The sequence below is a fragment of the Rhipicephalus sanguineus genome, chromosome 2, assembly GCF_013339695.2.
Source record: "Rhipicephalus sanguineus isolate Rsan-2018 chromosome 2, BIME_Rsan_1.4, whole genome shotgun sequence".
NCBI lineage: Eukaryota > Metazoa > Arthropoda > Arachnida > Ixodida > Ixodidae > Rhipicephalus > Rhipicephalus sanguineus.
In genome coordinates this window covers 82,388,156-82,413,766 of record NC_051177.1, presented here as the reverse complement: position 1 = coordinate 82,413,766, position 25,611 = coordinate 82,388,156, and the positions used below count along the sequence as shown (strand labels likewise).

At 46.3% G+C, this 25,611-nt stretch overlaps 1 protein-coding gene across 2 annotated transcripts in view; it reads right to left on the bottom strand.

Moving 5' to 3' along the window:
- LOC119383244 (transcriptional regulator ATRX) overlaps positions 1 to 25,611 on the bottom strand; it is a 70,372-nt gene that overhangs the window by 9,407 nt on the left and 35,354 nt on the right. For both annotated transcript variants that reach the window (XM_037651295.2, XM_037651293.2), the window contains exons 18-23: positions 21,790 to 21,914; positions 19,850 to 19,959; positions 15,105 to 15,264; positions 11,623 to 12,037; positions 4,541 to 4,711; positions 2,077 to 2,257 (exon numbers count right to left, since the gene is read on the bottom strand). In XM_037651295.2, coding sequence (XP_037507223.1) covers positions 2,077 to 2,257; positions 4,541 to 4,711; positions 11,623 to 12,037; positions 15,105 to 15,264; positions 19,850 to 19,959; positions 21,790 to 21,914 — 1,162 coding nt within the window. The remainder of the gene's footprint in view (positions 1 to 2,076; positions 2,258 to 4,540; positions 4,712 to 11,622; positions 12,038 to 15,104; positions 15,265 to 19,849; positions 19,960 to 21,789; positions 21,915 to 25,611) is intronic.

Genomic DNA, 25,611 nt, shown 5'->3' with positions numbered 1-25,611 from the left:
TGCGGCTGTTTAAATGAATGGACGAGACATTTTTTTTCTTTCTTTCTTTCCTCCTCAGTCAACATATGATTGTTGGCGTGCGTCGTATGGCTAGTTTGGCCACTTTGTAGGCAAACAATCGGCTTTATTTGCGAGTGTTATTGGCATAAAAACACAAATGTTCAGCAGAAGCGACAATGGCAGCAGATATTTTTAGGCAGAGACAAGCAAAAAATATGAATTAACCAAACTCATGCAATGTAGCAAATTGAATTAAGTGGCTTTAAAGTACACTGAAAACATCGCGAGCCAACCAATAACCTAAAACTTGTTTGAATCAACTGAAAGTCTGAATTATCGAGAGTCTAAAGTATTTATATTTTGACCCAAGTAATACAGTAGAACCCCGCTGTTACGTTCCTCACTGCTGCGTTTTCCCGGCTGTTACGTCGTTTTCCGCCGGTCCCGGCATAGCTCCCATAGGATACAATGTATTGGGAACCCCGCTGTTACGTCGTAACTGTCGGACCGTTCCCGTATGATACGTCGCGAAGTGCGCCCGGAGCCGACCGAGTGACTACCAAAGAGAGTGGCCATGGTGCATTTTCACGCAGCTTGGCCTCGTTTGACCGTAATATTAGCCGCATGAGGCGCAAGCAACAGAATCTTTCAATTGATGCAAAACAAGCATGGCCTTCGAGATTCAAATTGCAAAGATGGCGTCTATGACGTAACTGCTCGCGAAAGCAAGGCCTTCGAGATTGGCATTTACCATTGACAAAAGCATAGCCTCTGAGATTTGCATTGCACAAACATGGCGTGTATGACGTAATTGCTTGCGAAAGCAAGGCCTTCGAGATTGGCATTCACTTCTGCCATCGCGTTGGCGTAGACTCATCATCATCGTTATTTATCGGAGAACGGGAGGAGTTCGAGCTGGTTGGAGCTCGCAAGGTCGTGCGTGCGGTTCGCGGTCGGACTCGCCGCGCCGGTCGTGATTGCGTGTGCTTAGTTCTTTCATGCCTACAGCTGTTGGTGTTAAAAAAATCACATTCGTTGATTACATTTCTGTGGATAAGGCCGTCCTAAGCTCCGCGTTTCTATCCATTGACTAGATCGCGGCTGAGCGCGCCAATTTTCGTGCTGCTCGTAAGAATTGAAATAAAATTCTGTACCACTAAATATTTTGCCGTTTTTCCTGTTTTTCGGCTCTTACGTTTCCCGTCTCTTACGTTTATTTCCTACGGTCCCTTCAAAAACGTATCAGCGGGGTTCTACTGTACATGTGTAGAAAATGCCCTGCTCTTCCTCAGATCCTGGCATTTCATAAATTTCTTTTTTTATCTTTTCTGTACAAACAACGCGAACATAACAAGAGGTCACAATGAGATTAGATGGACTGCCACCTGACAAATTTACTGTTATGCCACTGCCACATAGTCTCGTCATTGTATTCATCCTTGTGTGTCCAAGCTCTTTACGCTAACACAAATCAGCATGTCGATTTTGTTGCAATAATGAGGTTTTTGGCCCCCCCAATATTCTGTTTTTAAATATTCGAACGAATAATGTGTAAACCGATATTAAGCTTCATAAGAATTTCAGCAGTTACTCAAAACTTGCACAATCCAAAGCAAACGAGTGCATCCAAAGTTTCAAATGCCAGACATCAATTTTCAATTAACGTACGCTGTGTCGGAAAAAAATCCATTAAAGATAGCCATCAAGAGTGTTCATGCGACACAATTATTGCTATGTAATATCCCTCCGTTTTCTTCTGTTTATTCCATTTTATTTTCATGTATTGCACAAAGTTTTGCATAACAGCTTGCTTTCAATGAACAAATAGTGTGAGCCAAATAAAAGAAGAGAAAAGCTGTTTCTCTTCTGGTAAGGAATGCTTCACATAATACGTGTGATTCTCAGGTCCAGAGAACAATTCGAACTTATCTAATCTTCTGAGTTAATGAGGATCAACTTAAGGCTTCATTACTCCATTTGCGGAGCCAGAATTCCTTTTGGCAATTATAAAATGAAACATTATGCTTCGAAGTGACAAGATACAAAATGCCTTACGTCACACAGTCACAAACTTACGCAAGTCGGCGAGGTTGGTGTTGATTCGTCCCTCGCGCTCGTCCTTATACTCTTCCCATGCAAGCTTGCGCTCCTCTTCAGTGAGTTCTTCCGAAGTGATGTTCTGGAGCAAGGAGTCATGCTCGTGGTAGGACACAATCCAGTCCTTGTTGCGAATCAACAGCTCTGCAAGGAGCCGGTCCTTCAAAAAGAAAAAAGTGTGGAGAAATGAAATACATTAGAACATGAAGCCGCACGGACAGTTGTAACTACGTAGTGTAACTGTCAATGCTTCATTGGACGTAGAAATGAGAAATATGTTTGGGGAACATTTTTGAGAACAAATGAAAGTGCTTTGTGGGGCGAGCATGTTGGGAGCATCTTTCTGGGGCTTACTTTCCTACAGTGCTGGACACAAACCACTGAAAGTCAAGCGTTGTGCACGTTTTGTTAAATGAGGTTTTGTAAATGTAAACTGGTGAAAATTACTTGCAAATGAAAAGTGGGGGAAGGAGGAACAAAATTCTTTACTTTGACCGAGAAAGAAGGAGAGACCTTCAATACCAATAACACTTTGCTCCAAACTTTTCTACTCAACCATGCACTTAACTGTCATAAGAAAAAGGAAAAGCGAACTAAAAGTTGCCATCATCATTGCACACCAGGAGTTAGCATTGAAATAACAAACAATTTTTGTAATTTTCCCAACAACGCATGGCATGTTTGTGAGAAACTACCCACTGGACCCTCTCAGGTGGAGTGACAGGTTAGAGACAGCCCGTTCATCGCTTGGGTAGGAAGTAGCGGGAACCAGGAATTTATACCCCCCCCCCAAAGAAATCCTAACACCTTCCAAAAAGTTCTTCCTCACCACAGGCACTCATTCACAACCCTCCTGCCTTATAGTAACCCCCCCCTCCCCCACAAAATGAAAATCTGCATAAACCCCTGATGGGAACAGTGACAGAAGAATAGGCAAACACTCACATAAAAGGCAATACAGTGCAGTACAATCCTCACTAAAGTCCAACTATTGAATATGAAAACACAGTTGAAAACATAAGTTACAAAACCATACCTGCCAAGTTTGGAGAAACGGAATCTGGGAGATTTACTCAACGGGGGGGTGGAGGGGGTACTGCGATAGCAATTATATGGACTGTCAGCGGGATTTTGCGGTTGCCGCTGATCTGTACAGAGTCCAAACCGATAACAACGCTTACGCATCGTCTGTTTCACGTGCAAGTAAAAGCGCGCTAGCACTAGGGACGAACGCGGTTGAAGCAGAGATGAAACGACCCGGCCGTCACCGTCGCGCGAAGGGCACATGTCGATAACATCGCTCCGCGTGCGAGGCCTATCGTCGCTTGCTTACCAGTTATTTCGTCGGGCTAAGGGACCATAAGGGGCGCCGTTGAGACGGGGACAGTCGCGAGCGCTGGCGAACGCGCTATCTCGACAGACATCGGTAACGGCTACCCTTTTAAGTGCTGGGCTCTCCACTTAAAGCAGTAGTGACACAAAATTTTGAAGGCGAGATAACTTGTGGGATAGATTTGTGCATATACAAACGCATCATTTACGAAATATTAACGGCTGATATAACCTATAACACATTTAGGATAATTTTTAAATTGCGTGTAGCGCATCTGTACGTGAAACTTCCCACCTCGCGTCACGACATCAAACAACAGCCACCTGCATCACGAGCTTGTGTTGGCGCCATAATTCTTGCGAGTGCTCTCTCCTAGCGAAAACAGAGCGCACCTTTTTTATGTACTTTTATGTACGCATCACTGGCAAGACGCGGCTGCAGCACTATGACACGTTTGCGTTGGCAGCACTGCGGCACAAAGTGCACAGCTACTTCATGCGCAATGAAACTGAGTTGAACCTTTCTACCATAGTTAAAAAAAAAGAAGAAGAAGAAGAATCCTTTCTACTACATGGCCAGACAACTTTGCTCATGTGGCCAGACAAAGCACTGGACGTGCGGGGCAAAACTGGATTTCCGGGAGATTTTCTTATGACCCGTACAACCGGGAGAAACGTTCAAAATCTGGGAGTCTCCCGGGTAATCCGGGAGACTTGGGAGGTATGCAAAACCACTCACTGTGCAGGTACATACATAATGTGACCTCCGTCTGATGCATAACAGGGTTTTTGCTCCATTTTTCACTATTGCTGCCACAGCTGCTTACGCTCGGTCAGCCAGCAAACGAATGGATCAAGTCATTCTCCGTGCCATTGATGACGTTGAAAATCGCTGCTATTTTAAAGCTCTTAACAATAACTTTGAATTCATTCATTGAATATTCCCCCTGTTTTCTTGTTTTTGATGCAAATTCATTGCCATACATTGAGCTTCCAAGTGGATGTGCAGCCCATACTACACAGGTGCGGCTCTTCCATAATTCTCAAAAGTAATCTTGCAGAACTATGCCCCTTATTTTGGCTTACTAACACGAGTTCACTTGGCACATACCTTAGGCACCATGGGTGTAGGTCGATTGCTCTTGCTGTCAGGAGTGAAGTTGTAGAGCTCTAGGAGGTCGGCCGCATTGAAGTGGCGCTCTATCTGCTGCTCATCCACCACGCGGCACGACAGGGACTGCTTGGTCACCTGACGATCATAGATCTTCTCCTCCATTGTTCCCTGGGCAAAGTGACAGGAGCCGAGCCACAAACTGAGATCACATTCTGAACAAAATTGCATCATACGTCACCATTAATAACAAAAAGAAAAAGCCTTCAATCAATACAGAACCGTGCTGTCCAGATAAGACTAAAGAATACAGACACCAAAGCAGCATTACTGATCATCGTGGTGTCATGTGAAGACACAAATACAAAGACACAGGCGCTACTACCAACTTTAATGGGAAGTCAATCAGAAACAGAATATATACTACTCCCAATGCACAGGTCACATCCTGCCGGCTACAGGGAGCACTACTCAGAGATAACAAAGTCAAATGAATGAATGAAAAAAGCATGTTCCGTGACAAACAAAACAACATACGTGTGACTTACACAGTCACTACTCTGACATAAAATGCTTCCAAAAGCTCACACGCTGTTTCTTTCTTTACTGCTACCCAGGATTTTGTATCTTACAGGGGTGGAAGCGGGCTTGAGCGTTTTGGAGCAGCTCAGGGAGCAGGAATAATGCTGTTTTGGAGCAGCTTTGGAGCACCAAAATGGGTGTTTTGGAGCAATGCAAGTTAGTTTTGGAGCAGAATTGTAGGGTCAAACATCATTGTTGTTTAATTTTTATTTCTGGTAAACACAAGAAATTCCAACGATTTTAGAAAACATTTAAACAGATGATATATATACACACATGCGCGTACGTGTTATCATTAAAACATTGCAGCTGTGATAAAGCAATGACTCAGGAAAACGAGATAAGCGATGTTTTGAATAGCTACGCTTGACTAGACTTACAAATGAAAAACGTTCATGGTAATGAACGTTTTTCTGCAGCGGCGTTTTTGCGCCGCGTTTGCCCGGTTGCATTTTCGTCAAAACCCTACGCCGGCTTCAAAAAGTTTCTTCGAAATGCGCGCAGGTCAGCGCCGTCTGGAGGCATTGGAAGAAACCAAACAAACATGCGTCTGCACCCTAAACTCCACTTCTCGGACGAGCGGGCGATGTGCCGCGCGAGGCGTTTTCTTTTCTACTTCGAGTAGGAAGACGCGGCGGCGCGATTTTTCAGATAGCGTTCATCAAAAATGACGCGCGCGACCCTCCGACCACGCGTCAGTCGCGCAGATATCAAGCCATTCGGGACGCAACAGCGCGATTTCGCGAAGGGGTTCGTCAAAAAACGCGCGCATCCCTCCAAACGCGCCTAAATCGCGCCAAAAATTGCGCCACGCGCTTCCACCTTTTTCCTTCAAGTTCCAAGATTTGTCAATTATTGGTGTCGGTTATATGCACGCAAATATGGCACTTGAGGTGCGATGATACTAGATGTCGCAAGTGCACAATTTGTATCCCGTGGTTCTGTTTTCGTACTACCTCACATTCGTCTTTTCAGTAATAACGTTCCAAGTGTATATCTTGTTCTTTTTTGTACATTTCGTCACTCGCCACCTCATGTACCAAGCCACACACAGCCATGGCGGCGAGCGGCATGTCATGTTGTGCTGCGGATGGTACGAGCTACAGCGTACTCGACCATGAGCCGAGCGCAGGTTCTGACGAGCCAAAATCGAACAACGCGACCGATCGCACTAGCGAGACTAAGCTCGTCGCTGCACGAGCACGTTTACATGCTGCATTTATGACGTCTAAGGGCTTGTGTGCAATGAAACAAATTCTGCACATAGAGAGGCATGCTCTCGCTAAAAAAAATGAGTTTCAGAAATGGTCCAACCGACTTACACAAACTGAAGCCCTGTGAGTGATTTCGCAGTTGGTAGTGGCTTCATTGACCGCAAACGGATAAAACAAATTTTTCGTTTACATGCAGACTTATGAAACAAAATCCATATTACATATACAGATATACAGTGGTTTCCTTAATGCAAAGTTTCTAATAATGGTCGCGCGTTTACGTTCGCGGCAGCTGCTCGCACTATCTTCATGGCTTCACATCAAATTAAATATTCGCAGTAAATAGAAGCTTTTCGACCTTATGAAGCGTCAACGCACTTACTTTTATTCATGTTCGCAATCCCAGGCCACGATGACAACAACCGCCTCGTGCGCGCAGCGCGCCAGAAAACTACGCTGCCGTCGCTGTCAAAATCGAAATATGGCTGCACAACTCACTTTCTTGTTCGCTAGGTTTTACGCGCATTCCACAAGGTCGCGAGAGCGCGCCAAGTGATGTCATGATGATATAATGATATAAGCTCGCTTGGGCGCGCCATGACACGGATGACAGCGGCACATGAAGGCACCAAACGTAGCCTCGGTGATCGGTTCCGGAAGCGCACCGGAGCCCATCGCGGAGGACGTGCACCAAAGACCGCTTGGGAGCAGTTTCGGCGCAATAATGCGTTTTGGAGCAGGATGGCGCAGCAGAAGTGCATTGGCGCAGCGTGGCGCAAATGGCGCAGCACTTCCACCCCTGATCTTAGAGCCTTGGAGAACATGCACAGGCTTTGCAATGTGCAGAAAGATGCGTGTTCAAGTCCCTTCAAATTATACGTTCACTCCCTCAGATGTTGATAGCACTTGTGTTGTATGTCCCCATGTCTTTGTGTCTTTGCACTACACCATGACGATCAGCAAACACCAACTAGACCAAAAGAAGCCCTGCTGCAGCATTACTGTGATAAAGAAGCAGCCAAACTGGCCTGAATTGCCTACATGATGTGCTTTTCATGGACTCTTTTGCCGGTCCTACTTTTAAACCCACAGTGAAACCTACAAAGACGATTATCTTCACTCTCAGACATATGTTTCATAGCTCTGCAACTACCTACTAAAAGTAGTCAACAGCTGCCCAAACTTCTCCTAATCACAATTAATTAGGGGTGTGCGAATATTCGAAATTTCGAATATTTTTCGAATAGTGTTTGCTATTCGATTCGATTCGCACTGAAATATTACTATTCGAACTATTCGAACTTCCCAAAGACAAATGCAGTCAACGTCCGGTTGAAAGTGGCCCCTTCAGATTTTCAATATGCTTCACCTCATTACACTCTCGTATTGCGGCAAAGCTGCCTTTCAAGCTCCGTTACGGTCGAACTTAGACAAGAGACAGTCAACGTCTGATTGGAAGTGGTCCCTAGATTTTCAATATGCTTCACCTCCTCACACTGCCGTATTGCGGCAAAGCTGTCTTTCAAGCTGCGCTACGGTCGAACTTAGCCAAGAGACAGTCAACGTCCGTTTGGAAGTGGTCCCTAGATGTTCAATATGCTTCACCTCATCACACCCCCGTATTGCGGCAAAGCTGCCTTTCAAGCTCCGCTACGGTCGCAAATGTAAACTCAAGAAAACGCTGGTTCCAATATGGAGATGAAAGATGTGGCAGAGTTGGGGGCTCAATTAATGCAGTTTTGGACATGAAATTTGGGCAGGAAGTCCAAAAACTCGGACGCCGAAGCTTTTTAGCATCCAAAGTTTCAGATGCTCTTATATATCGACGTCTACGAGGCTGATTTGGAACTCCGGACTTGAAGGGAGCACACCCTTGCCTGCCACATCAGTTGGCCTTCCACAGAAGTTGAAAGAGGAGGAGAGGCTGAGGAAATGGCATCTTTGCCTATCACGTGTAAAGTGTTGTCGGCAACACTTTGGTTGCACCAAATCATGTACATAAACACAATTCGGCCTCTACATTGCCTCATTCTCGATAAGAAAAACAACTATGAAATATGACCTCACCAGCGCTTTATCAACCTAGCGAAAAGGAACACTTTCATGTTGCTATCTCACAAGAACATACTTAGGGATTCTCTGCAACTTTTTCTGTAATTTCACTTCGAATTATTCGAAAAATGTTTGAGAAATATTCGAAAATTATTCGAAATTATTCAATTCGATTCACACTCAATCTTTATTATTCGAATTCGCTTCGCACCCAAAATTTTGCTATTCGCACAGCTCTACAATTAATTTCTCCTGCACCCAATAAATCAATGGAATGAGCCGCCCACTGAAGGCGTACAAATTACACTCAAACCTCATTATAACAGTCACATCTGCCACGAAAATAACTTTGTTATATCCGAAAATTTGTTATAAATGTTTACTTGTAACGCTGTAGCTATGACAAGACTATTCTTCATTTACTTCGTTATAACCGATAATTCGTTATATCCGTGTTCGTTATATCAAAGTTTCAGAGTAGATGCGTATTTGTTAGGCTTGTGTGAATAGTAAATTCTAGGTTCGAAGTGAATAGTGACTTGGTCGAATAATTTCGAATCGAATAGTATATATCACATATTATTTAAAAAATTAGCATATTTGTTATGACCCAATTAACCTGTACAATATTTTTTTTTAATTGAGACAAGGCATGTGCAAATGTCATTCTTTGTGGTTCAAAGGGAAGTGGAAGCAACTTTCAATAGTAGTGATAACCTGTAAAATACATTACATTTTAAAATTTAGTACACTGAGAGCATATAAGCTCATATAACAAGCTTTTAAACTTAAAAGATGATGAATCGATGTGAGGGTAATTTATTCATTTAACCTTGAAGAGGGGCTTCGCGGCAGTGCGGATTTCCCCTGGATAGATGTATTCATGGTATAGCAACCCTCCACTGCAGTGAAACCACCTTTACAGGGGGTTACATGCGGCTGGTATAGTATGTCTATTCGTTCATTTCGAATACTTCGAAATTTAGAATAACTTAAAGGGGTCGTGAAAAGAAAATGAAGCTGCCCGGTTGTAATTTTCCCTGCTTTAACAAAGATCAGACATGCCGATTCTGAAATATTTCGGCACAATACCGTATAAACGCGTGTAAGGGCCGCACTTTTTTTTCAAGAAATGAGGGCCAATTTTCAGGGTGCGGCCCATACAAGCGACATTTTTTTTTTTAAAGTAAAAACGCACCAGTTAGCGAACGAAGAGCGTTTATTGCAGTATACGACATTTCTTGCGACATACGTGCTCAATCGTCGTCATCGGCGAGTCCTCAGACTTGGAGTTTGAGATGAATTGGTGTGCTGCGAAGCGCCGTCACCCTAAGCAGTCATCTTCTGTGCCATCCAAGCTGTTAGATATCCCGGCGACTTTAGAACTTCGGGACACAATGTCCGTCGACACCGAGCTCCACGCAGATAGGATCCACCCAAGTACAGTCGCCAAGGCTAGTCCCTTCACACACAGCATGTCCGTTGTGAGTGCAAGACCATCATTCCGTGCTTCAGTCACATAGCGGAGCAAGTCTTCTTCCAAATCGGTAAACTTGCACTGCTCTCCTCAGATAGCGCGCTTACTGCTGTTGGTGTTTCGCAAGGCTTCTTTTTGAGGACACCAACGTCACACACTTCTCGTCAACGTCGAATTTTCTGCCGGCGGCACGTTTCTCATGCTCGAGAGCATACTCGATCACCTTCAACTTATAGCCAGCAGTGTAGCTATTCAGGTACTTGCCCATCTTGCCAAAACGTGAACGCCGCATAGAAAACAAGCTAGCACGAAGATCATCAAACAGTGCAGAAAACTACAGCAAATGGCTGGCTGAACTGCACAAACCGAACAACGCGAACGCCATGCCAAAGTTGGTGATGCTAATGCCGATATGGATAGCGCCGATAGCGCGAAGCTAAAGATAAAATCCTGCTTTAACCCTTAGTTGGCGGGTCTATGAATACTAATAAAAAAGTTAAAAGTTTTAGCCCACTTCACGTACATTTTAACACGAATAAAATCGATATATATAGTCTGGTGACGATGATGATGATGGTTGCGTTTCCTTGCGCCATCTATCGAATACGCCTAGAAGCTTACGCGCGCGCGCATTTTGAATACGTATTGGTTGAGGAAAGTGTGGGTGCGGCCCTTACGCGGATTTTTTTTTTTTTTAGAATATGCACTTCAAAAAAATGGGGTGCGGCCCTTACACGGGTGCGGCCGTTACACGCGTTTATACGGTATTCAGTCTGTAAGTAATGACGCCCGTTTGAAATCGCAGTTTAGTTGAGCTCCCAAACGACTGTGCGGAACTACCGGCCGCCTTAGGCACTAACTTCTCTTAACGTGACGTTACGGTAAGGGAAGTTATAAACACTGCGTTAGCTTTGATTTGCTCTAAAATAATATATTTATAGAAATCTCGAAAAGAAACAAATAACAGAGCAACTTTTGCGCTCCGAGTTATATACTGTGCACACTGCACATACAGCATGTGATCCGCTTGCTTCCGCTTTCAAGTACATCCAGGATCCGTCGCGAGTGTATTCTTGCCTTCGCTCGTTTGGTGCAGCGTCCCAGTTTTTTCTTTCTGGTTGCGTTGTGTTTTACGGCGTGTTTTGGGTGGCTCAGTCCTCGCTATGCCAACTGTGTGCGTCATAAAATCTTAAAGGCGTTACGGTGACGTCTTTACTGCGTATGATGCTACTACGGTCCCGTAATGCTACTGTATGATGCTACGAACCTCGGCCAACTATGGCTCGGCAAACATCGCTGCGTCGCCATGTTTTGTCGACGACGGAGACTTTTCATTGGCTGACTTAAAGTGACGTCAGCTGTATAGTTGAGGGGAACGTGAGAAGGGAATCGTAATTGTGCTTCTACAGCTATTAAATGAACCCGGATGATGAAACGAGTCGAGGAATAGTATTGAATGGACGGCCAGGATTCCGAATATACACGTAGTTGAAAATTTTCGGAAAACGTTTCATGACCCCTTTAAACTCATTTCAAAGCAAATTTGAATACTGCAATATTCATTTGAATATTCGCCTGCGCCTAGTATTTGTGTGTTGCGCTGAATATCCAATGGAAGCTACTCTATTCCATCGGAACTATCTTATTCCATCAGAAATGTGTGTTACCATTGAGAAAAGCGATATATCTACAGTCCACATGGTAACACTAGACTAAAGCTGTTTCTTCGTTCCCCTGCAGGAAGGAAAAGTACCCACCTGTGCAAGCATGCGGTAGATGAAGACTGGTTTCTTCTGGCCAAATCGATACACACGAAAAATGGCCTGAATGTCATGTGTGGGGTTCCAGGAGGCATCCATGAGCACCACACGGTTGGCCCCCACAAGGTTGGTTCCCAGTGAACCCGCCTTTGTCGAGATGAGGAACAGGCGGCCGCGAGGGTTCTCTTCGTCGTTGAACATTTCAATCCAGCGTGCACGCAAGTCTACCGACGTTGAGCCGTCCATGCGGAAGTAGTCGATGCCCCGCACCCATGTGTTGTGGCAGTCACGCAACGGGTCTGTGGGATCCACGAGTGCCGTATCGGGATCCACAGCGGCCGCTCGTTCGTCACAGTGCTCGAGTAGCCTCTCCACCATGTCGAGGGTCAACAGGCTTTGGCTGAACAGTAACCTGCAAAAGAAATGGCATGCAATGCTTGCCTAAATGACGACTACTAGCACTTCACTTTCAAGTTTACAGATAACAGACACATTGTTGCTTCCATTGGTGCAGCACTGCATCACAAGCCTAAAGATTAGTTATCACCATCTCGCATGAATGGTCCCATAACGGTCAAACCTCCTTTCGTGTAACGAAATAGGATACAGTAAAAATAATGGACAAATGGAAGTAAATGAAGTTCCTCTTAATATCCCCCATGGAGACCCATGTACAGTGCAGACCACTTATAACGTAACCGCATATAGTGCAGGACCGGTTATAATGCGGTCTTTTTCGACTCCCGTTTACCCTCCCATAGAACCGCATGTATACGCATACCGCTTATTGTGCAGTCCCCCAAGATGAAATACCGTTTATAATGCGGTTGCAGGAAAATATTTCTGACAAACGCGGTAGCGAGTGCTGTTCTCAAAGGAGGTACGCCGCTGGGGAGGAAGCGACGAGGTCGTTACGAAGGGCGAGGGCACGCACAGTGAACGAACGAGGGGCGGAGGGAGGAAAAAGACCGCGGCAGCGCTGTGCGGGCTCGCCGAGTGGGGAAGGATGGTGGTTGCCTAGGCGACGGAGTAGCCTTTGCACCGGCGGCGGCAAGGCCCCGCGGCCGCCGCGGCCGCTTGCCGGCAGCGCGTCAAGCGCGTTCCGCGTGGAACGTACGATCGCGTCCTCACCAAGTGCGCTTTTCCTGTCGGGAAAAGCGTCGTCGTTATCACACTTGCTAGAGATATCGCGTTTGGTACCTCGTCCGCAAATTGAAAAGTTATGCGGCTTCATGACGCGAGCTTTCGCCTTTTCTGCCAGTGCGAGCTTTTGTCGCCGTTGATCTCCCGGCCGCTAACACTAACTTCATATCACGCGCGCTGTTCTTGGGTTAGTGCTTGAGTGCGATCTTTTCGACGTCCGACCTTCATGTTGTCTTGGTCAAACTTCCCGCGACAACATGCCGAACCGCAGGCTAGGCCTAATCAGCGTTGGTTGCTTTTCGGTAGCGGTCGCGGGCGATAAAAGTTGCGGTTTGGGGCGGAATCAACGAAACTTTTTGCGATGGCTGTACTTGAAGGGAAGGGAATCATATCGTTAATGAAAACGAAGGCATGGTTGGCACAAGCAACTCTCGAATGGTGGTTCCGGATTCGATTGCAATGTCTTGGACATCGCGTGCGCGCCCGTGAAATCGAACGAACGGTACCGCGCTCAGCACGTGAAATTTCGGTCGCGATTCGACATGGTTTCTGTGTAACGCGCATACCTCGAGGTGGCCTGAAACGTAGTCGGCGAATTTCCGTGATGGCACTTTGTTTTGTTTGCTTTTTTTCCCCGTGTTCATTTCGTTGGCAATGCGGGTACGTCTTTGGCGGTTAATTTTTGAACATTCGGAGATTTAAGTGGTTGTAAGCGCCCCAAATCGCATATGTCGATTATCGGACACGCGAGGCTACATGCTCAACACGTTTTGTGCAAGTGCAGCCTTTGAAGAAGGTTGTTTTGGTTATAGTGCGGTACCGCTTATAGTGCGGATATTCGCGACTCCGGCGACTTACGTTATAAGCGGTCTATACTGTATTGAAAAACTTCCTTTAATGAAGTCAAACTGTCCTGACAATGAGTATAACAAACTACACTTGTCTCGAAAATGTAAAGATGCTCGGTCATTACATGCAGAGATTTAATGATTGACAACATATAACTTGATATTAGGGATAGTGAAAAAATTTTGCCGATGAGATTTTAAACTCAAATGAAAGCTTTGGTGCTTAAAGTAACCTGTGCTGCTGAGCGAAAGCATGTCGACTGAAAAGAACACCAAAGCAAACATTTTTTACTAATACGGTTTGGACCTGCACAATAAGGAAAAAATACATAAAAAATTCATTCGCGGAGAGTTTACTTGCTGAGGCTAGCTGCATGATGTAATGCGCATGCCATGTGGAGGAACAGAGGGGAAGCGCTCAACACAGATGGTGTGTCATTAATTAGTTATTGAGAAAACAGTCGACACCAAACAGGCACTCCAACTCACCTACCACGCACTGCTACAGCATCACAATTGCTGCTCTTACGGTATTTTAGTATGATTTCAGAAGTTTCGCACCACTCCTGTCACTGTATGCAAATCGATTATAATCAAAAAGGTTTAGTCAATTAAACTGATTAAATGAAAAATGTACACCAATGACGATAAATCGTTCTGCGGGACACTTCTCAATGAGTAATCGTTCGTCAATATTACCACTCCCAGATGTTGGATTGCTAAGCTCAAGGATGTAGGTTAGATTTTCGACCACTGTGGCCACACCCATTTACTTCGATATATGTGCCTGTTAAAGAACCCTCAGATGGTTAAAATTAATATTGAAGCCCCCTACTATGGCATGTCTCATAATCATGGTTTTGGCACGTAAAACCCCCACAATTATTATTAATATTGCGAAGAAGAAGAAGATGTGTCTCCGGTCAGCAGCATCGCCAACGCTCGGTGTGCTGGGTTTGCTCGGCTCGCTCGCCTCGCGCTGCTAGTCGCTGACATCGTTCTGGACGGCGCTCTGCTCCAACTCGCTGTGTTTATTCAAAGCGTCACCACAAAAACGCACCTCCAATAAACCTCTTCTCAATATTATTAATCACAATCGTATAAAAAAAAGGTATAAAAAAGTCGAGGGCTACATTTATAGTGTTTCGGGTAATATTTATGGGAACCTTTACAAAAGAACTAGAATTCAAAAGTAAGACTGTAATGACTAAAGAAGTGCATTTGATAACTAAGCTTTCCAGTAGGTATGCACATCCACCATTCCCAAACAGTGACACCTTTCTGATCTTCAGCCCCCAAAAGGCACAACATCTCTGATTTGTGGCAAGCACATGCGGATTCCGTAAACATCAAAATGCCTTACCGCAACATGAGCTGGGGGAGTGTTTATTATGAGAGTATGTTTACTGTAGAAATGTATTCAGTAATTGGTACAGACTAAGTTGTGCGTTCACACGTTAAAAAAGCACAACAGATGGAGGTACTCACACTTTGTCACCAATGGCATCGCATTCCTGGAGGATATTGTACAGCAGACTCATTTTCCCACTGATCTGCAGCTTCTCCATGTCCTCTTCAGAAATGTACTGGTCCCACCATTCCTTCTTCTCTTGCCTTGGTGGTGTGGGTGGCCGTTCATCTGGATTACCTGTACAGGACACAAGATGTCGAACTCCACCATATTAGCTCAAAGTCTTCAGAAGAAAAGTGCACAGAATGCACCGTGGAAAGCTTATAAAATATTGAGTAAGGGGGAGACAACTTTAGGGGCACTGTGGAATAAAAAAAAATGTCATAGAACTGGTGATGAACCATTTAAAGTGAACAATAAACCTACTGAAAACTTGAAACAGTCAAGCACATGGACCTGTATGACACAGAACATCAAGGGTTTCGAAAACACGCCGCAAAGGTATAACACATGCAATGCTAGAGGCACCAGTGATTTTATTGCGATGGCAATTATGTGGACACTCCTGGTGGTTTTTGACGTCGACGTCATGTTCCGTCCAAATCAATAACATTGGCCCGTGCATTGTAGGTTCCACATGCGAGCAAAAGCACGTAACCGCTGGGGACGAACGTGGCTTAAGCAGAGATGAAACGAACTGGCCATCTCTGTTGCACGAAAGGTGTGTGCGATAACATCACCCCGCTTGCGAGGCCTGCAGTCGATGGCTCCTCAAGCAAAGGGGAAATGCCCTGGCCGTCTTTCATTGGGCGAAGGAGCGTGATGGGGTGCTGGGGGAAGGCGTGGCTGTATCGCTCAAGCAGCAACTGCAAACTTTACTCATAAGGGCACAGTTGCGAGCGCTCGCTGGTACACTCACAACTGTGCCACGGGGAGCCCGCGGGTCGCCAGAAGCCTCCAGGACAATTTTGTAGTGGAAGCTCTCTGGAAGGTTTCTGCCTGCTTTCGGGCTAGCAGACGATGGGCGCTAGCCGCCATTTTTGTGAGTACGACGGATCGCAATGCGGGCGCTTGGGGACTACACCTTAGCTTGTCATTACGCTCGGCGTTATCCAGCAAAGCCCGTTCTGCCGTGTGAGATGGTGCGATTACGAGTGGCGGCGAGCATTTGGAGCTAATGTTTATTCCTTTTGTTATGTGTCCCGTGAAGTTTCATTTCGTGAACAACGTGGCGAACTGTCACATTCTAAGTGCGTCGTGCACATGTCCCAGAAGTTATGTACACGTTCGTACGCACACATGGAGACCCCTTTCGAGTTTATTTTTTCATAGTAGTATTCGATTGTGGTGTCGTGTGTGCTTTCTGTGCACTAAGCAAAGACAATTGTGATCAAACTAGCTATTTCTCTCCGTCGTTTATTTGCTTGCTTGAGCCCCTTCAGAATTTAACTATTTCAACCAGGTCTTCGATGCTGATAGAATGCACTGATTGAATAAAAGCGACTGAGACAGTATTTTTTGTGATGCTCGTTGGTCGCGAATGGCGTGCGAGCGTATTTCGATCTATGGGCCAGTATATTGTCACATGGTCGTGACGTCGACGAAGGCAGCAGTCGGCGTTTGCAGGATGAAAGTGTTTATTTGGCCGAACTTGTGGCCGGAAAATGAGAAATAGAACTACAGCAATACACGCTGTACAATGATAGCGGCGAACAGGGCGTCGTCCGTCGATCAACTGACAAGCGGTCAAGTGCATCGGTTTTTATACAGGTGCTACGGAACTTTCCAACGATATCGCTGGTGGCGGCGTTATCTCTCGATAAAGCTGGAACATTCGCGTGCGGCTCGAAATCTTAACAAAACGATCTACTACAATCGAGAAGTCTCTCGAACACTGCTTCGCGGGCAGCGTCGAGCGTTGATAACCGCCCTTGCTGGTCAAACCCAAAAACATCAAAATAGGACAAGAAGTGGGCGTGGCATTGCCCCCCTCTGAAAAAGCATCGTCCCGATGCTTGTGAAAGAACAAAGAAGAGAGAAAAAAAAAAAACACAAGTGCATACATAAATAAATTACAATAACAAAGGTAAAAGTAGAGTCCCCAGATTCGCTAACGTGCAAAAAACGGCTTAAGACGCACGACATGGACGACTTCAGGTCGTGCGCGGCGTCGCTGGGAGTTCGTAATGCCGTCCGGGATGACCTCGTAGTCAAGAGCGCCGAGACGTCGAAGAACCTTGTAGGGTCCGAAGTATCGCCGAAGGAGTTTTTCGCTGAGGCCACGTCGGCGTATCGGCGTCCAGACCCAGACGCGGTCGCCGGGCTGGTATTCCACGAAGCGTCGTCGCAGATTGTAGCGACGGCTATCGGTGTGCTGCTGGGTCTTGATGCGCAGGCGGGCGAGCTGTCGAGCTTCCTCGGCACGTTGTAAGTAAGCGGCGGCGTCGAGGTTTTCTTCGTCGGTGACATTCGGTAGCATGGCGTCCAGTGTCGTCGCCGGGCTCCTTCCGTAAACCAACTTGTACGGCGTCATCTGCGTCGTTTCTTGGACGGCCGTGTTGTAAGCGAAGGTCACGTACGGAAGGACGGCGTCCCACGTCTTGTGCTCAACGTCGACGTACATGGCCAGCATGTCGGCGATGGTCTTATTTAGACGCTCGGTGAGGCCATTGGTCTGCGGGTGGTAGGCGGTGGTGCGGCGGTGGCTCGTCTCGCTGTATTTTAAGATCGCCTGAGTTAGGTCCGCAGTAAAGGCGGTACCTCTGTCTGTGATGAGGACCTCTGGGGCGCCATGACGCAAGATGATGTTCTCCACGAAGAACTTGGCTACCTCGGCGGCACTGCCTTTGGGCAAGGCCTTTGTCTCGGCGTAGCGGGTGAGGTAGTCAGTTGCTAAGACGATCCACTTGTTGCCGGAAGTCGACGTCGGGAACGGCCCCAGCAGGTCCATCCCGATTTGCTGGAACGGCCGGTGAGGTGGTTCGATTGGCTGCAGAAGTCCCGCTGGCCTAGTCGGCGGTGTCTTCCGTCGCTGGCAATCTCGGCAAATCTTAACGTAGTGGGCGACGTCGGCACGAAGGCGTGGCCAGTAGTATTTTTCCTGTATCCTCGCGAGCGTGCGGGAAAAGCCGAGGTGGCCAGCCGTCGGGTCGTCGTGCAGGGCCTGCAGAACCTCTGGTCGCAGTGCCGAAGGTACAACGATGAGGTAGTCGGCCCGGGCCGGAGAGAAGTTCTTCTTTACGAGGACGTCGTTTTTCAAGAGAAATGACGCCAATCCCCTCCTGAATACTTTTGGAACAACGGCGGTCCTGCCCTTGAGGTATTCCACAAGGTATTCCACAGACGCTGGTCAAACGCAAAAACATCAAAATAGGACAAGAAGTGGGCGTGGCAACATGTGGTATGGTATTATATATGTTATGCTACGACGTGTCAATGTGAAAAAATAAAAATTAATTCCAAAATGTATACATTTTTTCGTTGCTTATTTCATTGTCAGCTTTGTCTTTTTCCACCCCTTAGTAATAATTCCATGCAGTATGTATGGTTATCACCTAACTCAAACAAAAGCTGAGCTACATGAGATTTTTGGAAGTGCCACTTAGGCCATGGAAAAGAGGCCCAGGCAACATCTGCCAAAACGAGTCGAAGACGCGTCACACAGAAGTTTATTTTGGATCTAAAGCGCACTCGTCGTACCGAGACCACCATGTCTCAAGTTAAGACAAAACGCAAGCTGGTCAACGCGTGTGCGATGTAGTACACGATAGCCGAGCAGGTATATCCTCGAGCTCTTTTGGGGACATGATCACTTTCGCGAGATTTCGCGATGTGTTGTGCAGCGACTGTTACATGTAGTGAGCAGACGTGAGATAGTTAAGCTGTTAGCGGCACAACGGCAGCTCACCTTGCATCGTTCTCGAGGCGCCGTGCACCAGCTGGCTATTTTGTTTGCGAACGAGGCGAGTTGCGCGTGATCTTGCGAACATGCATGCTCGTGTCCCAAATGCGTATGCTCGAGAATATCACTTCAGCAAACCTAGCCGCATATTTACACGCAGGAAATGCAGAAAAAAACAACGCACACGCGGCGCAAAGTTTCATTTGCTGCCACAGCGGTAGCGTTTGTTTACGTTTACGTTGGCTGTCCCAGCGTTCGATATTGCAATCTTTGGGCAGTTTCAGGTTGTCTCGGGATTCCCACACACGTGACCACAACGTTAGTTTTCTGTCCCGACCGGAACTAGCTGGCTGACCCTCTGGCTAGCTCTGGCTGCCAGCAAACTGCCAGAAGTCCGAAAATCGAAGATCCCCACTGATTATTTCGCGTCGAGAAGAACAGACAGCACAAAAACCACTTTGTTCCCTGGAGCGGCCGTATTCCCTTAAACCAAAGTTTCGTTGAGTTACGCGTGCTTGGATCCAAGAGTTAGCTGCTAGCCTTACTTCGTATAACATTCCAATTTGTTGCTATCGGATTCATTGCTTCGCCCCTGCGGCGAAACTGTGATTCTTTTTTTTTTTTTACTTCACATGGTCGGCACACCACATAAGGCCATAGCTAGGCCGCTCAACAGTAGTCCACTCAGCTGTGAGTGGCTTTCATCTTTTTTCTTAAGCCAGTGCAATCTCCCAAATGTAATCCTTGTAAAACTGCATACATTGAGTCAAGCCGAAATCAAGGTTCAGCACTGCAATGCACGTAAATGATTTGCATGGGAAAATGAAAAACACAGGACACAACTGGTGATGAGAGTAATTAACCAACCACTCAGTTAAGATGTACAAGCCAGAAAGCATGGTGGCCATGGAAAAAACAAACCTCGACTTCTTGTCTGCCATGTTGATATAACTTCGTCATCACTGCTTCCGTCATCTTTGGCATTTTTTCCGTCTTTGTCATCCTTGTCACTGTTATCCTTTTGTTTTGCCCTGCACAAAACATTGTGTCTATGTGAAATCACATTTGTATACGTGCAAATATAACCTCATGGGCCACCTGGTTCAATGCACATGCGTCCTACATGTTGTACCTTACAGATAATATGATCCAGTTTCAAAGGCTCATGGCATCATACATGCCTAGCATTGGAGGCTGCACAATCTTTGGAGATGTGGTTAAGTGAGCGGCAGCATGAAGTGTTAACTCTGTGGTGCCAGCACACTTCTCCACACCTGTGTTGTGATAGCGAGTGCTAGGGGTCACTGAGCGAGAGTTGATTGTGTCTGTTGTGCATGCACAGCGCCATGCCTAGTAACTTAGTCTCAAAGCAAATGCTTCCCGTAATTTATATGACCAATTAGGAACTTTGCTTCATGTGGTTTTCAATTCTTTGCTATCGCTACTATTGCTTCCGACTTTTGGGGGAAAAGCAGCAACATCACAATTACATTCTTTAGCAACTTTTTGCTGACTTGGCCTGCTTTAGGGAACATGTTTGAAAAAAGTACTATACCCCTAAGGCATATGGCATCTAGTTATACAGTAGAACCCCGCTGATACGTTTTTGAAGGGACCGTAGGAAATAAACGTAAGAGACGGGAAACGTAAGAGCCGAAAAACAGGAAAAACGGCAAAATATTTAGTGGTACAGAATTTTATTTCAATTCTTACGAGCAGCTCGAAAATTGGCGCGCTCAGCCGCGATCTAGTCGATGGATAGAAACGCGGAGCTTAGGACGGCCTCATCCACAGAAATGTAATCAACGTATGTGATTTTTTTAACACCAACAGCTGTAGGCATGAAAGAACTAAGCACACGCAATCACGACCGGCGCGGCGAGTCCGACCGCGAACCGCACGCACGACCATGCGAGCGCCAACCAGCTCGAACTCCTCCCGTTCTCCATGCGTTCTCCGACAAATAACGATGATGATGAGTCTACGCCAACGCGATGGCAGAAGTGAATGCCAATCTCGAAGGCCTTGCTTTCGCAAGCAATTACGTCATACACGCCATGTTTGTGCAATGCAAATCTCAGAGGCTATGCTTTTGCCAATAGTAAATGCCAATCTCGAAGGCCTTGCTTTCGCGAGCAGTTACGTCATAGACGCCATCTTTGCAATTCGAATCTCGAAGGCCATGCTTTTGTTTGCATCAATTGAAAGATTCTGTTGCTTGCCCCTCTCATGCGGCTAATATTACGGTCAAACGAGGCCAAGCTGCGTGAAAATGCACCATGGCTGCTCTCTTTGGTAGTCACTCGGTCGGCTCCGGGCGCACTTCGCGACGTATCATACGGGAACGGTCCGACAGTTATGATGTAACAGCGGGGTTCCCAATACATTGTATCCTATGGGAGCTATGCCGGGACCGGCGGAAAACGACGTAACAGCCGGGAAAACGCAGCAGTGAGGAACGTAACAGCGGGGTTCTACTGTATGCATTTTCTTTTGCAATTGTGCAGTGCTTTTCCTTTCAACACTTTTAGCCCAATTCGCAAACAGAATGTGTTTTTGGTAACACTTCCAGAGCAAAATCGTGATAAGAGCCAGAATTTGTGAATTCTATGATAAATTCGGGAGATCTGTCAGGTACACATCAGGTGTGAAAACTATGTTTAGTACACCTTTTTTTTATGTTCTGACAGATGCATCCCAACTTTTTTCGCACTTTTCTAATGACTCGGGAAATCATTCAGCAAATGTCATAAATACGATTTACTATATGCCAGGACACCATTAAAACATGTCCAGCCCAAACTACTTGGCTCTGTAATTTAAAGCCAATAACAAAAGGAGTCGTATAAGCACAAACAAACCTCCTCTGTGATCTTGTCTTGGGTCCCTCGTCATCATCCAAACAGATGACGGCATCATTGTCATTCGATTCCGAGGAGCTCTTTTCTGACACGGACCCATCGTCAATGAAGGAGGCCATGTCACTCTAGAAAAATAACATAGAATTCGCACACCAGAACACAACTTCTAAAACAGGAAAAAGTGCAAATCAAACAGCACAGACAACAAATTTGAAAGGTATGAGATTAGCGAATATAGTAGCTTCTGAATTGAATGCCAAATCGAATTGAGAGAAAAAAAAATCTAATGAACGAGGACAGTGCTTACTCCACTAGCCCGTTTTTTTTTCTGCAGTGTATGACAGTTCACAGATAAAAAAAGCACTGAAACAGCAGCAACTAATTTTTATAGGCTTAGCACGACTCTCAATGTTCATCTGACAAACCACAAAAAAAGCCTTTAAAGAGCCAAGTTGAGCCCCAAAAACTGCCTTCACATTCGATGACTGATGATCCGAACATCAATACAGTAGAACCTCGTTGATACGTTCCCGCTTAGTACGATTTCCCGGCTCCTACGCTCAAAATCGCGAAAATTAAAAATAACCCAATACAGCTGTGTGTAATATGTTCCGGTTAATACGTTCCCGGAAAATACGATTATTCGGCAGCAACGTTCAACACCGCAGAAAACTGCGGTCGTATGGTACGTTTTGTAGTCAGAAACTCTCATTCAGGTGTGCAAAAAGGCCCTCTCGTGTGCTTGTGAAGCGCGAAGTGGCAGACAGCCGCCGCACGGCGGCGGCGGTGGCTTCTCCGCAGTGCCTTTCCCCCTCTGTGCTTTCTCTGCATTGCTTAATTGTCTCCTCCACGTTTTCTCCGAATTGCTCGATCGCCGCTCTCTGTCAACCACACACCGACCCGAAGGCTGGCAGCGATGCTGGCCGTCAGAATCTTCAAACGGCTTTAAAAAAAAAAGTATTTTCTGTAGCACTTGGCACGATTTTGCTGAACATTGCAAATCCTTTATCAGTAGCACGATACACAGATGCACACTCGTTCCACGCACTTTTGTCCAGACACCATGGCTACAACAACAGCTAGGGGAACGAACAATGCGGCCCAAAGAATGGAGGCTGTCGCTCCTCCAATCTGCCACGGTTCGGTACAAGACCTATGGAAATGCACATGCCGCCGCTGCACAACACGCCGCCACGCCGCGACACGTAACCATAGCAACGCCGCCATTCTGCCCAATGAATATGGCCGATAATTTCCCACACACTTTTCTCCCGGAGCGCGTTCGTTTTCGGGTTGCTCCGCCCATCGTGTGGCGCAATTCCAGTTGGTGTTCTTTTTTTCTCTGGCTAGACAATTCTGCCTACCAGCGGGTCGTCAGAAGCTGCCAGAAAAAAATGTTCTGGAAGATATCTGGGAGGTTTCTGGTTATCAGATGCCAAAACGAGACTATGCACGCTCGCTGCCATCTTTGTGAGGACTTGACGGATCGCAGTGCGGGCCCTTGAAAACTTCACCTTCGGTTGCCATTACGCCGGGCGTTATCTTAGCCCGTTCGCCGTGCGAGATGGTCAATTATGAGTGGTGGCGAACATACCAGTGCATGTCTCAAGTTAAGACAGAACGCACACTGATCAGCGCGAGTGTGTGACATCGTATGCGATAGCCGCGAGCAGCTGCAGCTGTCGCTTTCGGGGACGCTTATCACTTTCGCGTGATTTCGCGCATCGTGTTGTACCGCAATTGTTACGTGCACTGCGCAGAGTTAAGCTTGTTAAGCCTTTAGCGGGGTGGCAGTTTTCTTCACGAACGGGGCGAGTCGTGCGTGACCTTGTGAATGTTCGTGATCGTATCCCAAATGCGCATGCTCGAGAATATCACTTCTCCTCTTCAGCAAACCTAGCCCCATATCCAAGCTGAAATGCAGAAAGAACCGACGCTGATGCTGCGCAAAGTTTTGTCTGCTGACACGGCGGTAGCGTTTCTTTACGTCTACGCTGTTTGTCCCAGAGTTCGATTTTGCAATATTCAGGTTGTCTCGGGATTTCAATAGACGTGACTACGACGTTGTTTCCGGTCAGGACAGGAACTAGCTGGCTGACCTCTGGCTGCCAGCGAGATGCCAGGAATTCGAAATCGAAGAGTCCCTCCATGCTTTTTGAGAAATAAATGTTTTTTGCCCATGCACTTCACTATGGGCTTGTCAGCCTCAATTTTTACTGGGTTCGGACCGTACGTTTTCCCGGATCGTACGTTTATTTTCCGCGTTTTTTTCGGAAACGTATCAACAAGGTTCTACTGTAATTCAGACGTGCCCGATTATTCAGACAACTCCATTGCATTTTCCATTGCACTGCCAGTAGCTGTACAGATTTAATGCACAAGTACGACCTGTGGGGACGCTCGCATCCCCTGACAGGGTGTTTCCACTGCATGGCGCTTGCGTGTCCCATAAGCCTGCTTCCCCGCTGGACACGGATTAAGTCGAAATGGTGCCAGTGTTTCCGTGGTGGTGCTACTTGACATTGAGAATATTGCCACGCCCACTTCTTGTTTTATTTTGATGTATTCAGGTCTGACCAGCAAAGACGGTTATCAACACTCGACGCTGTCCGCGAAGCAGTGTTCGAGAAGCTTCGCGATTGTAGTAGATCGTTTTGTTAAGATTGCACGCCGCAAGCGAATGTTCCAGCTTTGTCGAGAGATAACACCACCACCAGCGATATTGCTGGAAAGTTTGATAGCGCCTGTATAAAAGCCGACGCGCTTGACCGCTTGTCAGTTGATCGACGGTCGACGCTCTGTTTGCCGCTGTCAGTGTATTGCTGTAGTTTGACTTTCAGTTTCCTGGCCACAAGTTCGGCCAAATAAAGAGTTTCATCTCTGACGTGCTGACTGCTGCCTTCGTCGACGTCACAATCACGTGACAATATGAAGGGCCATGAGAAAAAGCACTCCTTTCTCTTGGTCCTGGGAGTGGGTCGTGCGTAGCTGACCCTCACGTGGCCGGCCCGACCCTCTAGTGTGCAATGAGGAGCTCCTATAAGATGATCCCACAAACTTCGTTCACATGGCATGACCCCCAAACAACATAGGCTTGGGTTTCTGGCAGAGGGAAACTTCACTCACCCGTTATCCTGCCGTGTTGAGTCGAACATCATCAATTCCGCAGGATGTTACATTGACATGCTATTATCAAATTCAGACGGTAGCCTGCTATGTAAAAGGTGCAAATAAATGCCCTTTTGTTGGTTTTGCACTACAATGTACTGTGTCCTTCGTTCCTTGAGCTTGAGAGACCCCACAGACAGATGATCAAAGATAATCGCAAAACCACACGGGTCACAGTAAGAGACAACATGAACCACTTCATGTTGTCTTTTCTGTGTCCCGCGTTGTTATGCAGTTACCTTTGCTAATAGCGAATCACCAACTGGCCTACACTCTTCTGGCCAAAACAAAACTTTCAGACAAATTTCAAAAAAAAATATCTGGGTTTCTATGTGCCAAGACCCCAATATTATTGGGGTCTTGGCAGAACTCTGGAAATTTCGACCACCTGGGGTTCTTTAGCGTGCACCGAAATCTAAGTACATGGGCTTTCAGCATTTTGCCTCCACCGAAATGCGACTGTCCCGGCCATGATCGAACCGGTGACTAGTATTACAGAGCTTCACGCGATAATTAAAAGTCAAGCTTCACAACTGCACGCTCATTGGGCCAAGGAATCTAGAAGAACTAGCAATAATTTAGTTTTGCTGTTACACTCATGTCACTTCTTCAAAAATGAACCTAACAAACTAATTATGTAGTAGCTGCTGACCA